The sequence below is a fragment of the Acromyrmex echinatior genome, chromosome 2 (assembly GCF_024713525.1).
Source record: "Acromyrmex echinatior isolate Ae372 chromosome 2, ASM2471352v2, whole genome shotgun sequence".
In the NCBI taxonomy this organism is placed as follows: domain Eukaryota; kingdom Metazoa; phylum Arthropoda; class Insecta; order Hymenoptera; family Formicidae; genus Acromyrmex; species Acromyrmex echinatior.
In genome coordinates this window covers 11,136,154-11,153,157 of record NC_141853.1, presented here as the reverse complement: position 1 = coordinate 11,153,157, position 17,004 = coordinate 11,136,154, and the positions used below count along the sequence as shown (strand labels likewise).

The 17,004-nt window shown below is 25.7% G+C and overlaps 2 protein-coding genes across 2 annotated transcripts; both read left to right on the top strand.

The window, feature by feature from the left end:
• The first annotated feature begins 319 nt into the window (after positions 1-319).
• On the top strand, positions 320-7,950 carry LOC105148664 (Ionotropic receptor 76a). The gene is made up of 13 exons (XM_011060520.2): positions 320-531; positions 659-1,200; positions 1,261-1,405; positions 1,620-1,802; positions 1,938-2,092; positions 2,270-2,366; positions 2,437-2,503; positions 2,793-3,033; positions 3,427-3,610; positions 4,462-4,552; positions 4,625-4,783; positions 4,855-4,938; positions 5,461-7,950. Exons 2-13 carry the CDS (start codon positions 1,026-1,028, stop codon positions 5,917-5,919), a joined length of 2,040 nt encoding a protein of 679 aa, XP_011058822.2. The 5' UTR covers positions 320-531; positions 659-1,025; the 3' UTR covers positions 5,920-7,950.
• Positions 7,951-8,764: 814 nt separating this feature from the next.
• On the top strand, positions 8,765-15,585 carry LOC105148663 (uncharacterized). Its single transcript, XM_011060519.2, has 8 exons — positions 8,765-9,016; positions 10,206-10,332; positions 10,712-10,805; positions 11,133-11,248; positions 11,820-12,053; positions 12,262-12,464; positions 13,360-13,428; positions 14,327-15,585. The coding sequence occupies exons 1-8, from the start codon at positions 8,992-8,994 to the stop codon at positions 14,461-14,463; spliced, it is 1,005 nt and encodes a 334-aa protein (XP_011058821.1). The 5' UTR covers positions 8,765-8,991; the 3' UTR covers positions 14,464-15,585.
• Positions 15,586-17,004: the final 1,419 nt, after the last annotated feature.

Here is a 17,004-nt window from a genome sequence, read left to right as displayed (position 1 = left end):
GCTATACGTAAAGACTGAACATCAAGTATCTTTATGTAGATCAGTAGAACCAAGGACATTTTAACTTGTTAGACAATCCTTGTTTTATCAAGATAGTAATGAATTCACTATATGTTTAGCTTCGTTACTGTCGTTACGAGGTATGTTATCAGTAAATTTTTTATAGATCACTAATTAAACGTCATAAGCAACATTGCAGCGGATAATTGAGCAAATGTTTCTTTATCCACCGCGTAATTATACTTATATCAGCTATGTTGGTCTAGCTACATGTTTATTCAAAGATTGCCATCGAGGTAGTTATCTGCTGTCAAATTGCACCCCCGAGTGTCTCATATGTACGCAATACTACAACGGGGACTGCACGTATAAGTACGTTCGTACAGACATCATCTCACATGCAATTTCATTTCAGGTAATCTACCAAGTCGACTTTCATTCTCATATCAGACTTACTCGTTGTTACGTGTTACTAGTTGTTGTGCATAATATTATCTGTATAAAAACTGAAAAACTTATAACGATAATCGAGTAAGTTGACTTATAATTAATTAATTGATTTCATTTTTTAAAAGTATATTTAAATCAATTTAATATCAATTTATTAATAACACTATTACTACTTAACATTCTAATAAGCAAAAGAATTTTTTTTCAGTTATACATATCCTTAATAAAAAAGTTAATTTGAAATTGAATTCTTATTAAAAAAAACTCTTATATAATACATTAATGTCATTATAATAGTTTTGTATTCTGAGAAATTAAAAAAGCAATGCTGTTAAGTTAGATTGAAAATTAAAATGTAGTATACACGCAACAATCATTTTTATTTATAGAGATACTTTTCATTTCTGTCTTGATACTTTAAAACATGCATAATTATTTATTGCATTTATTACCATTATTAATACCATGACTTATATCATGATTAATTATCGTTAAAGGATTATGATTAAAGAATATTTGTTAAAGATTGTACTGTTAAATTCTAACAATTTTTTTACAATGAACAATTAATTACCATGAAAGTGAATTCAATGTTTGGAGTTTTATTACTCATCATTATTCCGGTATTAACTGACAAGATAAATATTATGAAGAATTCCAAAATGGAATCCTGGATTTCCACAGAAAATTTTACGACAATTATCAAGAAATCATTTCTTTACTCTAAATGTTGCAATATTTTTTTAAATGGTTCGTATTTCCATTATTTCACAAAAGTAATGTGCAGCCTATAAGTAAATTATCTTTTAGAATTGATTTATGATGTGGACACATTACTTCATCAATTTATCAATATTTACCCGCACGAATATGTTTTGCACGAAAGACTCTATGACTGTCAAGGATATTTCTTATTGGGACTGACGGATGGAGAAACAGAAAATGCTATGCGATTGTAAAATAAAACACAAATATATTATAAATCTAGATATATTATAAATCTTAATCTTTTATATGATAATAATATAGAAAAAATACAATTAAATTTAAAATAATATATAAAATGTAGAACACAAATGAAAGATCAATATGAAATAACACATGACTATTAAGAATATCGAATAATATTATCTAAAATTTTTATGTAAATACATATATTTTTTCCACAGTGTGCCTTCATCCATTTCAACGACAGAAATTCTTATTATTATCAATGATGAATTAAAAAATACTTCGAAGCTTTTTAATGTCTCCTTATTTGGAAATTCCAACGCAAATATCGTTTCAAGATCCGGAATTTGGACTTTGTCAGAAAATTATTTGAAACCTAGATTTTTTTTAAAAGTACATAGGTACAATTTTTATAACCATTTTATATATTTATAATATAAATTATCAATTTGTTATATTAATATTATTCTGTTTTTTTTTATATTAATAAAATGTATGTAAACAAATATATTATGTGCTTTGAATGTATATCATAGTTACGAAGAATTGATGTCTGAATTCAATATCGTTGATATGAAAGGTAGAGAATTGCAAGTATGTACTTTTTATCAGCCACCTTTTTCCTATCTTAATAAAACAATAAAAAAAGTAATTGACGGCGTGGAAGAAGAAGTTTTCCTAGCAAATAGCGGTGAATAAAATTATTTAAACTTAAAATTAATCTTATCAGCTTTAATTATTGCAACAATCTTTGAGATAGTTTTATATGTATATATGTAGTTATTAAATAAATCTGAAAAAATCACGAAAAACTAAATAATTATAAAAACAAAATAGTGATACAATAACATATTTACATATTTTACAGATAATGAAAAGGATGGAATAGAAATGAAAATATTTTTGGTTATGGCGGAGAAATTAAATTTTACTTGGACAATACGAAAGCTAAAAGGAAAATACAGGTAACTCTACGTATTTCATTATATTAATACATGGCAAATATTAATCTTAGAAATGAACTAATTATTTTAGATACGGTCGACGCATAAATAGTACAGAGTGGAATGGCGGCGTTATTCAACTTGTACTAGAGAAAAAGGTATAATTATTGGAGTTAAAGTAATGTAAATTCTAATAAAGTGATATTGTCGAAATATTGTAAACTTTAATTATAAAAACTGTAATAATATTTTATTCTTTATAATTATTACATTAATTGAAATTTGTTTTTAATATAATCTGAACATTCCTCATATTTTAAATGTAAAAGAAAAAATGCTTCAAATATTATAGAAATTTTCTTTTGCCTAAAAAATTAAATATTAGATTCTTTTAAATTCAAATAAAGTATAATAATTTAAAATAATAATTTCTACTCTTACATAAAGATTGATTTAGCATTTGGAAATGTCCGATTAACACCGAATCACTACGAATTCGTGAATATGTCCACACCGTGGGTCCAAATGTTAACGCAATTTTTGGTACCGCGACCGCAACCAATCACCAATTTCTGGGCGCTCATGAGACCTTTCTCGATGGGTAGCTGGATACTTGTGTTAATCATGTTGATTGTTAAGAGCATGTATATGTATGTACGAGCTAAAGTCGATCCAAAATTTCCGAAACGTAAGTTAGAAATATCGTTTACACTGTAAGATAAAAAAACAAAGCATGTCATTAAAATTTTTTTATAAATGCAAACTTTCTAAATGTGCTATCAATTTGATTAACCAAATCACAATTACTGTTTTTAACTGTTTCATGCACATGTTTAAAATAAGAGATTTTAAGATTAGATTTAATAACTGCGACTATAACTCGTATAATAATGTTTGTATGACATAAAAAGTTATATACTTTATTCAACAGTTTTTTTCTTTATCTGCAACTTTTCTATTTTTATAAGATAATAAAGCAATAATAAATTAATTTTATAATTGCATGCTATGATATAATACTGTCTAGATAAAATATACGATTTGTAAAAAACAAAATGTTAATTGAAATATATTCTCTTAGGTTTTCGGAGCATTTTTTTCACGATTACGGAACTGATCGGTCGTTTAGTGGGCACGTGGATGCCTCGAAACACTGTCAATGCTAGATTCGAATTGCATTTATGGCAAACTGCAGGATTTCTACTGGTAACTGCATACTGCAGCAGTCTTGCAGCAAGACTTACGAATTCGGAATATGAAGACAGGTAACGACTATTTATGCGTGCGTGCGTGCGTGTGTGTGTGTGTGTGTTATCTCTAAACTTTATTATTATATCTTGAAACTAACGTGGTTCTAATATTAACACATATAAAAAATAAGAGCATAAAAAACCACAGCACAATAGTTATAGTTTGTGATATTTAATTATTATTACATTAATTAAAACATTAAAAGTTTCGGCCACAATCTGGCCATCTTCAGTAATTCAATAATATTCTTAAAACGCAGAGTTACATCTAGTTGACATTAAATTCAACAGTCGAGAGTTGTAATTAAATTAGGTAAAAGAAATACTCGAGAGTCATCGTTTGGTTTTTTTGTAAAACAATGATTCTATTTCTTTATATTCCGACTAGAAGATTTTAATATATACAATTTTATTTAGAATCTGGAAATTCTTGTTCTACACTTTTCTTGATATGACAATTGACGGTGTAACATTACTGTATGAAGCATCTTCACATATAAAAGAACATGTTTATTTAATTACAACTCTCGACTGTTGAATTTAATGTCAACTAGATGTAACTCTGCGTTTTAAGAATATTATTGAATTACTGAAGATGGCCAGATTGTGGCCGAAACGTTTAATGTTTTAATTAATGTAATAATAATTAAATATCACAAACTATAACTTGTGCTGTGGTTTTTTATGCTCTTATTTTTTATATGTGTTTATTATTATAATTTAATTGATTAATGAACAATTATTTGTCACATACACTAACTTCTCTTTATTAAGGAGAATCTTTTTTCTTTTTATTAAAGAGGATCGTTTTTTATTTATATTCAGAGTAAAAAATATCTAAATCGTATTATATTTATTGTTTATAGAATCGATACGATACGTCAATTTCTCGAAGCTGATTTATTATGGGGTCATAAAGGTCCAGAACCATATTGGCCTGACTACTTTGACTTGGATGTAAGTAAAATTTATATTCATACAAACGGTCATTTTTCTTACTAACAACATGATAAACATACATGATTTTAGGATATTTACGCGAGTCAGTTGTCGTTGAGATATATATCTGTGAAAAGTCAAGAGGCACACATACATACATTAATCAAACAGCGTAAATTTGCAATTTACGGATTTGTCATAGACTCAATCTTCTTTCCTGAAGATGATATCTTCAACGAATATATTAAAGTAAGAAGCAAGAATGCGTTTATTTCAAACATTAAAAATAACCAAAATAAACCGTAAACTGTGTTTGTAAGAATTATAGACTCATGAAAGAAAGCACAGGCAATTATTATTCGTCGTTTGTGGTTCAATCGTGGCTATTACAACCTATTGACATGGTAATATGACAATCATACATTTAATTGTTATTCTTATATCTGTTATTTACAAAATATTGTAAAAATATATTGTTTATAGCTAAATTTAAAATTATTTTCTTTATCAGAATATTTAAGATTGATTTTATAAGAGATTAATACAAACATATTATATATTTAATGTTAACAGACAGTGATTAAATATGTTAAGTAGTACAAAATTATAATAATCAAAATTATAATAAAATTGTATGAATAAAATTATAATAATCAGTAATTCGAAGTAAAAATCAAATTATTTATAATCTTTTTTTATTTCGACAAATAAAACTTATAAAAAACTATTGTTAGTTTCTGTCAGTGTAAATTAACTTTAGTTCAGTTTAACTTATTTTTATTCTTTTCTAGTTATAAGAATTAGAGAAAGATAAAATTAAATCGAGATTAAAATTTAAATCTACGTTAATAAAAGTGGACATGTGTTATGAAGATATCATGTCAGCGAAATATTTTTTCTCATTTAAACATTTACTTATTTTTTAGGTAATGCTTTGGTTAAGGGAAAGTGGTATCGCCCTCTTTCATCTTAATAATGTTATGCACCGAAGAATTAATTTTAATCTTCGTGAAGTTGTCAAGGAGCACGATGGTCTTGATGGAATTTATAGACGCCTTGGGCTGACACCATTAGGTGTTGGATTTTTAGTACTCATTGTTGGACTTCTTGCATCTACAATAGTATTTTTCTATGAGTTGAAACAAGTATCTAATTCGCGATCGATTCGCGAAATATTTCATGATATCCATAAGAAACGAAAAACATACAAATCATCGACTTATAAACGAAGATATCGTAAAGGAGTTGAGCCAATAGATCACAATTTAAGTAATAAAAATTTCGACTCATTTCTAATTAAGTCTGCTGGTCATACAACAAATACTGAATCTACACGAAAATGTAATAAGATTTTTCATAATAATTTAGGTAACATGTCAATATAAGTATTATTTATTTTTTTATTTCATAGAATATTAATATTAAATTTAAATTTATGTATGCGTTTTTACAAAAGAAGGAAGGTTTGTGTTTAAAAACAATATATTAATATTATACGTATGTTCAATAAAAAATCATAACGTATTTTAAAATATGTGTGTATAAATTTACTTAAGTAAACTATATTCTAATTAAATTTGAATAAAATTATAAGTATTATTTACATCAAGTAATGCAATAATATCACTTTTATACAAATCACTATGAAACTTCATAAAAAATTTACGCAATATGATTACGTAAGAATCAATTTATGTAGTTTTTTATTCAAAAGAATATTTTTCTTTTATTGAGATAAAGTCCAAACATCCGACCTTTGAATATCTTACAACATATATAATACGTTTTATACATTTCTTAACATATCACTTATAGATAGGTAGAATGAATTAAATTGAGTCGGAAAGTCTTTTACCATTTTCGCAATTTTTTTTTAATTACAATGAGCAGAATGTAAAAGATTGACACACGAAACAATTTTAAAATATCTTTAAGAGTTCTTCAAGAAGCATCTTTAAAGCCTATTCTACAATGTGTTCTTTGTTTCCTGTTTCTTTTTACTTTTTACTTTTTTCTCTTTTGCAACCGTTTTATCGACAATTATATTTCTTGCTTCAATTGTATTTCTTGTTTTTTTCGAAGTTCCTTAACTTTTATCTCGGACGACATGAAACAAAAAAACCTAAGGATAAGGAGCAAAAAAACAAGATGTAAAAAATAGCTAGCAAAAACAAAAAAGAGGAAACAAAAAGTACATAGAATAGGCTTAAGATAATTCGTAAAGAACTTTGAAAGAAATCTTGTTTTATACATCGATTTTACGTTCGCTTTTTCAAACTTTAAAAATTAACATCTCGTTAATTATTGCGAAAATTGCAAAATTATATAGAATTTTTTTATTCAATTTAATTCGAAGATCTATTTGCTCACAAACGATGTATCAAAAAGTTTGAGATATCCTGTATATATATTAAATGTACATACTATTATAGTTTAATACATCTTTTTAATGTGTATTGTAACAATTAGATACGCCTTATGTAATATCGTTTATTAAATTAATTTAGTATGAATATTTACTTGGTACGCATATCAAGTGCTTGGACAAAGCTATTAATAAATTTTATTGTATTATTTATTAAATCATGATTATTACAAGTCCATAGAGCACACTTTATCCGAGAAACATCCTGGAAACGTCTTTAGAACAGACAGATGTCCTTGAACATTTTTAGAACGTTCCTTAAAAATGTGTGTTGTGGATATTTACATTTATCATTGGCCATCATGTAAACATTAAAATTTGCAATGATGAAAAATAAAAAAATAAAAACTAAAATGCAATTAAAAACTAAAATCATATGATAAAAAGAATATAATAAAAGGATAAAAAATAAAAAACAAAAGCAAAGACTTACAAACTAAACAGTTTAAAAAAAAATGTTTTTTTAATTAAAACAAATAGCACTTAATTATTATCGTTATTTTATACTCAAACAATATTATTTATATTTGACATTATATAATATCAATTTGACACTACATAGTGATCAAATTGACACGATAATGTCAAATATAATTATTGTTTTAGTATAAAATAATGATATATTTAGTAAGAGCAGTGGACTTATATTAAGTTAAATTTGACACTATACATTTAACAGTGTAAGTCAGCAATAATGCGCTCATTCACTTTTAGAAAGTAATGTACAATTATACAGAACATATATTAATTAAATATAGAAAATAGATTATCTAATCAATATGTATATAAATCTAACCAAATAGCGCTCATTAGTTTATTAAAGCTGCATTTCTTTTAATGATCTATCTCTTTTAAAGAGAATTCTTCTTATTTGGTGTTCAGATATTGCGTTGTAGAATTAATGAGAAACAAAAATTTATTGCAACGCATTATTCACACTTATTTGTGAAAGAATCTCATTTTTAACATCGTAATTTTTTATATAATAATTGTTTTTTTAATAATTATCATTGAATAGGCTTATTATTTTTAGGTATTGTTTTTATTTTTTGGATTTTTAAATACACACATATACACACACACACACGCACCCGTACACAACTTCTTTTAAGTTTAACTCTCGAGTAACATTATTATATTATCACGCGTAGACGAGATATAGATTACTAAAGCCTATTCTAGTCTATTGGAAAAATAATGGATTTCTTTTTACTACTAATATTAATAGCAGTAAGATCAGAAATGTTTGTGAGATGGAACGAGGGCATATAAAACAATTTCATGACTCACTTCAATGACATTTGAATTCTTTAGACAAAACATGGAAAATCCAATCTGTAACAATCACTTATAAACCAGAATATTTTATGTAACAACAAACAAAACATTTATATGATAGTCTTAACAATATCAAGTATTGGATGATGTTCGAGTCTATGATCAATATTTTCTCAGAACGGAAAAAAATATTATTCCCTTAGTTGTGCCATAAATATATATACTGATTTGTAAACTCAATAAATCTCATGTGACAGAGAGTATTTGCAATTTCATTGTGAACTCTTAAAGTGAACAGAACTACTGCATATATCTTGCATTTCATTATTTTATGACGAATGACTTGTATTTTTGCAATATCATATTATTGTGTAAAACGTTCGGTTGAATTTTAAGAAAAAAAAATTTGAATTTCATCATATTAGTAAAAATAATATCCGTTGGTCCAAAAAATTATGATTTGGGAACTATATAAATCGTGTAACAGAGAATAATCTGCAACATTCTTGCCGAATTGTCGAAGCAAATATATATACCGAAGCAAAGATATCGTGTCGTATCTTTATTATTTACAAACGAATTGCATTTTTGCAATATTACATTATCGTGCAAAGTGTTTAAAAATACTTCTTTGACTTTACAATTCAAAGAAAAAATTTTTTTGTTATAAAATTTATTATTAAGTTAGAAAAGGTAATATATTGTTGTGTGTATGTGACCATTTAATTCCAACTTAAATCAAATCGCACCAGAGATGGAGGAAAAGCATATTGATGATAGTAAGTACCTATCGACAAAGAAAATTGTTATGTTGTAATTGTTACATTACCATGAATATTAAAGCTGTAAAGTTAAATTATAAAGTAGAATTAAATTATAAAATTTAACTCTCGATTACAGCAACAGGTCATTTAGATCTGAAAGGAAGTGAAAATTTTTAGACAATTGTATAATTTATACGAATAATGTTAGGTTTTAAATCATAGGTCAAAAAATTTTGAACCTTGCTCTATTAATTGCCGTTCAAGGAATAGTTCATTTGTATTCTGCAATATTTTAACAGGACGCTTTAGAACTTAGATTTAATTTTCATAGTTGTAGGTTAGAATTGAAGAGATATAAAAGATAATAGTTAGATAATAATTAGTAATGAAAATACTATACATTTAAAAATGTAAAAAATGAATGTGATTATAATTTCAAAAATATGAAAAGAAAGAGCATAAAGAACCACAGCACAAGATGTAGTTAGTGATATTTAATTATTCTTGCATTACGAATTACAATAAAAACATTAAACGTTTCGGCCACAATCTGGCCATCTTCAATAAAATTGATAATATTCTTAAGACACAGAGTTACATCAAGTTGGAATTAAATTCAACCCTCGTGTGTTATAATTGTAAAGATCGTGTTTGCATCAAAGCGACGCTGCTTCATATAATAATATTAGAACGTCAGAAGTCATGTAGTAAAAAGTGTAGAACGAGAATTTTCAGATTCTAATTTACAATAATTTATTTTATTATTAATATCTTTTAAAACGGAGTATAAAACAAAGAAAACATTACCTGTTTTACAATAAAATAATCGATGAATTACAAGTATACTCATTTCACAGATAGAAATTTGTCGTGACAGTATGTGTTGTTATTAGTCGTATCACATATTTTTCCGCTATTTATATCCATGAGTCAAGTTTAGAAAGTTCTAGAATTATTTATTAAGTGCGAGAGAGGAGATTAAATATCACTAACTACATCTTGTGCTGTGGTTCTTTATGCTCTTTCTTTTCATATTTTTAACTATACATTTAATAAAAAAAATATATACATGTAGTGTACATTGTAATCGTATCAAATTAAATAAATAAATAGAAAATAAACGAAAAAAACATATCATTAAATCCAAATTATAGCATTATATACGGGGAAATTATTCGAAATTAATATTTACATATAATTGCAGTTCAAACACCGACGGTAGATGAACATTTTGAATTATTGTTGAGTGATGATAATATAATTAACCCAAATTTTATGAATGTAACGCCCAATAATCTTCCACATTGGTATAATGAAAAATTATTTAAAAAGTAAGTATTCAAAAGAAAAAGTAATATCAAGTGTTGAAACTGCAAAGTAATGAGTAATAATGTTAATGTAATGTGATCCACGATAACTAAAAATTCTTTGTGTTAATTATACCCGAAAAAAATCAACTAGTCAATCATAGTGATAATGAATATAAAATAAATATAACATTATTATATATTATTCAAGCACAATGCTATATTTTTATGACAAATACACATGCAATATCAAATAATACTTGGAGAAATTATTTATAAAATTTCAATACAAATTACAGAAATTTCTAAACTATTTGGACAATAATTGCATTAATAATACATTACCAGCAGTAAAATTTCAATAACATTTATATTAGACGCAAATTGCATATTTTTATTTCAGAGCTCAAAATTATTATAAGCAAAACTTAATATCAATGGTGCAAGCGAGTATTGCTGGACTTATTGCAATAATAGTAGTCCCGGAAACATTAAGAGTAAGAAAATTTATTTTTTATAATTAAATCATTTATAAACACAAGAAACTGTACATATATATATATAAATTTGTCAAATAATAAAAATAGTTGTAAATAATTTCCTTTGTATAATGAAAAAGATATTTTCAGACTTTTTTCACAATCATATTATAATAATTCTAATATTAAGATAGAATATTAATATTAATATTAAGATAGGATATCACAGAATATTTTTAATTATTTTTGTATTATACAATAGAATTCAATGATTTGAAAAAAAAATTAATAAAACATTGTTTATTAATCGAATGATTAAAAATGCATTTTGTGGATTTTTAATAGGTACTCGTATACACACAAAAAAACAGTATGCCTTGCGTGACTTTCAGCCGATATACCCAAACTCTGATACATATGTACAAGCTGTATACATGTGATCCAAACGATCCAAACTCTGAGTAAGTTTTATCAAAGTCTTTTATATGTTTTTATATGTTTTGCATCTATAGGTACTTTCTATGAAGATATGTGTCTTTCGCGAATATAAGGCTCTTCGCCTTATGAAGTATGGGAATATAATGCAGGATTCTTTCGATTTTTATTGCTATTTGAGATATAATTCTTTAAAGAGTTAAATATTTTTTATTTCTTCAATTCATATAATTAATGTTTATCAATACATATACCTATATAGGCATTGATAAACATGAATTGAAGAAATAAAAACTATTTAACTCTTATAATCTAATGCATATATATATATATATATATATATACATATATATGTGTATTATATATATTATATATATATATGTATATATAATGTTTACAAGAGCTATAATCTGATTCCGCTTAATTGCCATTTTTCTTACCTTCTATAACTATATAATTACTCAAATTTATTCCTTAATTTTATTTCTACATCAAAATATTACAAAATTTCTTACTAAAATTTCTTTAAAACACTAATATTATGAAAAAAAAGTATTTAATATTTACACAAAGTTTTGTATTTTTATATTTTATTAGCTTGTACAAAACATTAAACGTAATTCATCGAAAACATAAGATGAGTAGTAGGAGATCAGAGAACGCTGGTGTCGGAGGAATTTACAAACGAGATATGGCAATCACACAATTCGCTTTTATAGGATATATATTAATGACTCCAAAATCGATCGGTTTGTCCATTAAACCACAAGAAGAAGAAGCACTTAATCATTTCTGGCGTGTGACAGGTCATATGTTGGAAATTCCCGATCGGTAATAAATGTCAAAAGTACATTTTATTTAAAAAAAAATCAACGTGTATAAATACAATTTTTCATTATTATTATATAATTTTTAATATAGCTAATCAAATTGGTGAATATATATATATATATATATATATTTTTATATATATATGTATATATATTATAAATTCTATAATTCTTCATAAGTTTTAATAATTATTTGTCATTATTTACAGATTAAATCTATGTCGCAAAACTGTAGCAGAAACTCGTGAATTATGTCAAAAAGTTAACAATGTTTTGACACAATATTTGATTAATGCTCCATTGCAATTCTATGATATAGCATCAGCCATATTAGATGGATTATGGTATATGGATGTAACTATAGATAAACATGCTTTTCTAAAATTTACCTATCAGCTGCATGGTATAAAATGTGAGTGTATTTTTATTTTAATTATTGTAATTATTTAAATGTATTTAATATATCTGATTCTGATTAAGTAAAATTACTTTTTACTTATTAAAAAAATTATACTTTAAAAAGGGTATAAGTAATAATTTATTTGTATAGAAGTTATATATACTCATCAGTTAAAAGGTTACAACACTTTTTTTTGGTAGATTTCGGAATTTAATTTGCTTCTTGAGCGATTGGTTCTTATGAATCTAACCATTTACGTTCAAGAATGCTACAAGGCTGATGGGTTCCAAAACCCCATTAAAAAAAAGTATTGCAGCCTTTTAACTGATGAGTGTATATTAATTTTATTCTTGTAATCTAATTTTTTAATATTTATTTTATTAAAAAAACTGATTTTTCACGATTTTATTTGTCTGTGAATTGAATAAATCATATAAATTCTAAATTTTTGTAAGATGACAAAAATAAATTAATATATATATGTAATTTTCATAAAACTAAATTATTACTTATATCTTTAATGCAAGTTATTGTATTATTATCAATATTTATTAATAAGCATTATTTTAAGATTAAGCAAATATTGATATTAAGTAATAAAGTTTCTTAAAAAGTTTCACAACCATACAAAAATATATTAACATTATTACAATATTAATTATTCGGTTACAATATTTTCTGTATTTTAAAGTTTCATTTTTATATTGTATGGCAGAAAAATAACCGTAAATTACAACAGTTATAATAAACGCTTTTGATTTAAATTACTAATCTGATTTTATTTTGTAAATAATCATTATTTGATAAAAAAAAGTACACTTATATAAAAAAAGTACAGTTATATAAAAAAAGTAAAGTTGTCATGCAAAAAAGTACATATTCAATAAAAAAATTATTAATATTTCAGATAATAAATCACTTGGTTGGTACAGTCGATTTAATGCAAAATTTCGCGATTTCATAATTTACCTTTGCCGTAAGTATTATACAGGCAAAATGATCTCCCACATTTTAATCTTTAATAAAAACGCCATTGTAAATGCTATTTAAATTTTATTTTTATTAACTGAAAATTTATGCTTTGCCATTTATTTTTATTGAATTTTGAAAATTACAGAGTCCAAGTGGCGACCATTTTTTTCGATACACATTCGAAGCTGATTTCTAAAAGTTTCCATCACTCGAGCAATAATTTGAGGCGATATTCCTGTAATTTCTTGGCGTATTGCTGCTTTCAATTCGTCAATGGTTCGGGGATGGTGTTGAAAAACCTTCGCTTTCAGGTAGCCCCAAAGGAAAAAGTCGCATGGGGCAAGATCGGGTGACCAAAACTTAGAGAACTTGAACATTCGGATGTGTGGTTTTAACAGGATGGAGCTACGGCTCATACGGCAAGAAGGACAATGGACGTTTTAAGGGAAATGTTTCCAGGACGCGTAATCTCGTTACGTGGAGACGTTGGGTGGCCTGCGCGTTCACCCGATCTTGCCCCATGCGACTTTTTCCTTTGGGGCTACCTGAAAGCGAAGATTTTTTAACACCACCCCCGAACCATTGACGAATTGAAAGCAGCAATACGCCAAGAAATTACAGGAATAATAATCGCCTCAAATTATTGCTCGAGTGATGGAAACTTTTAGAAATCAGTTTCGAATGTGTATCGAAAAAAATGGTCGCCACTTGGACTTTGTAATTTTCAAAACTCAATAAAAACAAATGGCATAGCATAAATTTTCAGTTAATAAAAATAAAATCTAAATAGCATTAATGGAGTTTTTATTAAAGATTAAAATGTGGGAGATCATTTTGCCGGACCCTGTATAAACACATATCATGTTCTCAGTATTATCTGCTAATTTATTTTTTTGTTTCAGTTGTACCGTATATCGGAGCAATAGTAAGAACTTATTATAAATACGTGCTTTTATTTACACTATGGTTTGTAAAGAAATGGCCTGTATTAGCATGGTTATCAATTGGCAAAAAAAATTCTCATATTAATCTGTATTAATAATATGATCGAATAATTATATGCTCTTGCTCTTTTTATCTTTTTATATATTCATACACACACACACACACACACACACACACACACACACACACACACACACACACATATATGTGTGTAATATCGTATTATATCTAAATAACAAGAAGAAACTAAATCTAATTAAATTTTTAATGTATATATATATATATATTTTAATGTGTTCTAATCAGTTTTTTCAAAATCTAATTTTTGAATATTTATTATTTTTGGATATTATTTTTGAAAATTCAATTCTGTGTACTAATAAGTTATTAATAAAGAAATAAACAGTATATCATATTTATTTTTACAAGAATTTTAAATTTATTTGCTATTGTATTTCTGAAATAATCTAGTTTTCGTTTGAAATAATAAATCAAATCGACGTTGATTGATTAATATTATTTCTGGTTGGGAATATATTTTGCTAACACAATATTCATTTATAAAATACTATTTAATAATTACAAAAATCATCTATGCTATCCAATAAGAAATTGGCTTTTTAGTTTGGAGAAAATTGATCTTTAATAAAGTAGTTTATTATAATAGCTATTATATAATAATAGTTAAATAGTCTTACCTTGCATTATCATTGATTACTTAATAATCAAGATAATTTTTATTCATTTATTATAACCTTGCGTGTATTGGCTGTGTTCATAAAATTAGCAATTACCTTATCTAAGATAAGTTTTTTTTCTAATCTAATAATGTATGCAGTACGAAGTGATCGTTAAGCTGCTTTTTATACTGAACGCAATCATTAAAATTATCTGTGTAATGTATATATCTTAATTGTTTTCAGATATAAGACCGAAAATGTAATTCCAAAACTTTAAACCAATTATAAATGCTGCAAAACATTATTATTTAATTAGTTACAATAATAAATTAGAAATAAGATTATGAATAAATCAACTAAATAAGAGAAGCACCACTTACAGTTAAAGTCTCACACACACACACACACACACACACACGCGTGCGCGCGCAGTTGTTGTGGTAGAATAATATATCTATGTCACTCCGTATGGATTTAAATAAATTTAGAGGACACAGGATAGAAAACAAGGATATTAAATTTGCATTTTCGTTGGACATTCACATGTCGTAAGCTTCATTTCATCCTTCTAATGTAAATCACAAAGTTAAAATAAAAGTTACAGTACGTGAACGTCCAAATCGAATCAGTCCAATCCTTGACATTATTAAAATAAAATTGAAGGATAAATCGAAAAAAACTACGTAAGAAACCTGTTCTGCAATTTAACATTTGCACTCTTAATGCTCTACTATTTCACATAATAAAATTATTTACAAATTTCAATAAGTTTGTTAGCATTATTAATATCTTCCCAAGAAGTCTATAAACATCAAATCATTATATTATTACTATAGTTCTGTCAAGATTGTGTTTTAAAAGTCCGAAGAATCAACTCGGCGCTCAATTTTCATGATGACGTATGTAATATCGAATTATTAAGCACTTAAGATCCAGCTTCGACTGTTGAAGGCTTTATCTCCTATTGGTTGTGTATTCACATGTACAGTCCAATAAGATTCTTTCTTTAATATTGTTAAATATTGTTACGCAGTTGTTGCAAGAGATACAGTTTTTAAAATAATTAGATACCGTTACAGTTATTTGAAGATAAATGTAACTAGATACAGATACAGATATTACATGTTTATGAGTAACTAGATACAGATACATTTATTTTAGAAATAAATTTAAACACTTGTACAGATACATAATTTTATTTCAAATGTCTTTGTTTTTTTTTCAGCGTAAGTACACTGAGAAAAAATGCTGTAAAATATATAAAAAGATAGATTGAATCAATTAAATATCACGGGCTGTCACAAACATAAGTAGTTAATTCAATCTTTTGTTATTGACTTAATTTTAATCTTTTTATTTGTAACAATAACATATCAATTTGACTTAAAAACATATAATGATAAATTAGAACCATGTTGAATTGAAGGAACATTTCCTTATGTTGAATCAATAGTTGAATCAATAGTTAATCAATAATCGAATAGTTGTGTAAAATATTTATAAAGTTGACGGAACTACATTACAAACTAACAGGAATTCAATAAGTTGTTGCTAGTATTAATTCCTAAATAAATTCAACTTTATATATAAAATACTCTAGACTTTAATATAAAAAGATTTAATATAAAAATGATTTGATGTTTATAGACTTCTTGAGATCTTAATAATGCTGACAAATTTATTGAAATTTGTAAATAATTTTATTATATGTAATAGTATTAATGTAATTGTAGAGCGTTAAGAGTACAGATGTTACAGAACAGGCTTTTTACGTAGTTTTCGATTATTTTATCCTTCAATTTTACTTTATGTCAAAGCTAATTCGGTTTGGGCATTCACGTGCTGTAACTTTTATTTTAACTTTATATATAAAATACTCTTCATATATAAAATAAATTCGACTTTAAATTAGTGTAATTGATTCGAATGTTACATTTTCTCAAAAAATAATTGTT

Coding starts and splice junctions, on each gene's coding strand:
- LOC105148664 (XM_011060520.2), top strand. CDS start 1,026: ATGAAAGTGAATTCAATGTTTGGAGTTTTATTACTCATCATTATTCCG. Junction 2,504..2,792: donor AACTTGTACTAGAGAAAAAG/GTATAATTATTG, acceptor TCTTACATAAAG/ATTGATTTAGCATTTGGAAA. Junction 4,553..4,624: donor CTGACTACTTTGACTTGGAT/GTAAGTAAAATT, acceptor ACATGATTTTAG/GATATTTACGCGAGTCAGTT.
- LOC105148663 (XM_011060519.2), top strand. CDS start 8,992: ATGGAGGAAAAGCATATTGATGATA. Junction 12,465..13,359: donor TCAGCTGCATGGTATAAAAT/GTGAGTGTATTT, acceptor TTAATATTTCAG/ATAATAAATCACTTGGTTGG. Junction 13,429..14,326: donor TTTCATAATTTACCTTTGCC/GTAAGTATTATA, acceptor TTTTTGTTTCAG/TTGTACCGTATATCGGAGCA.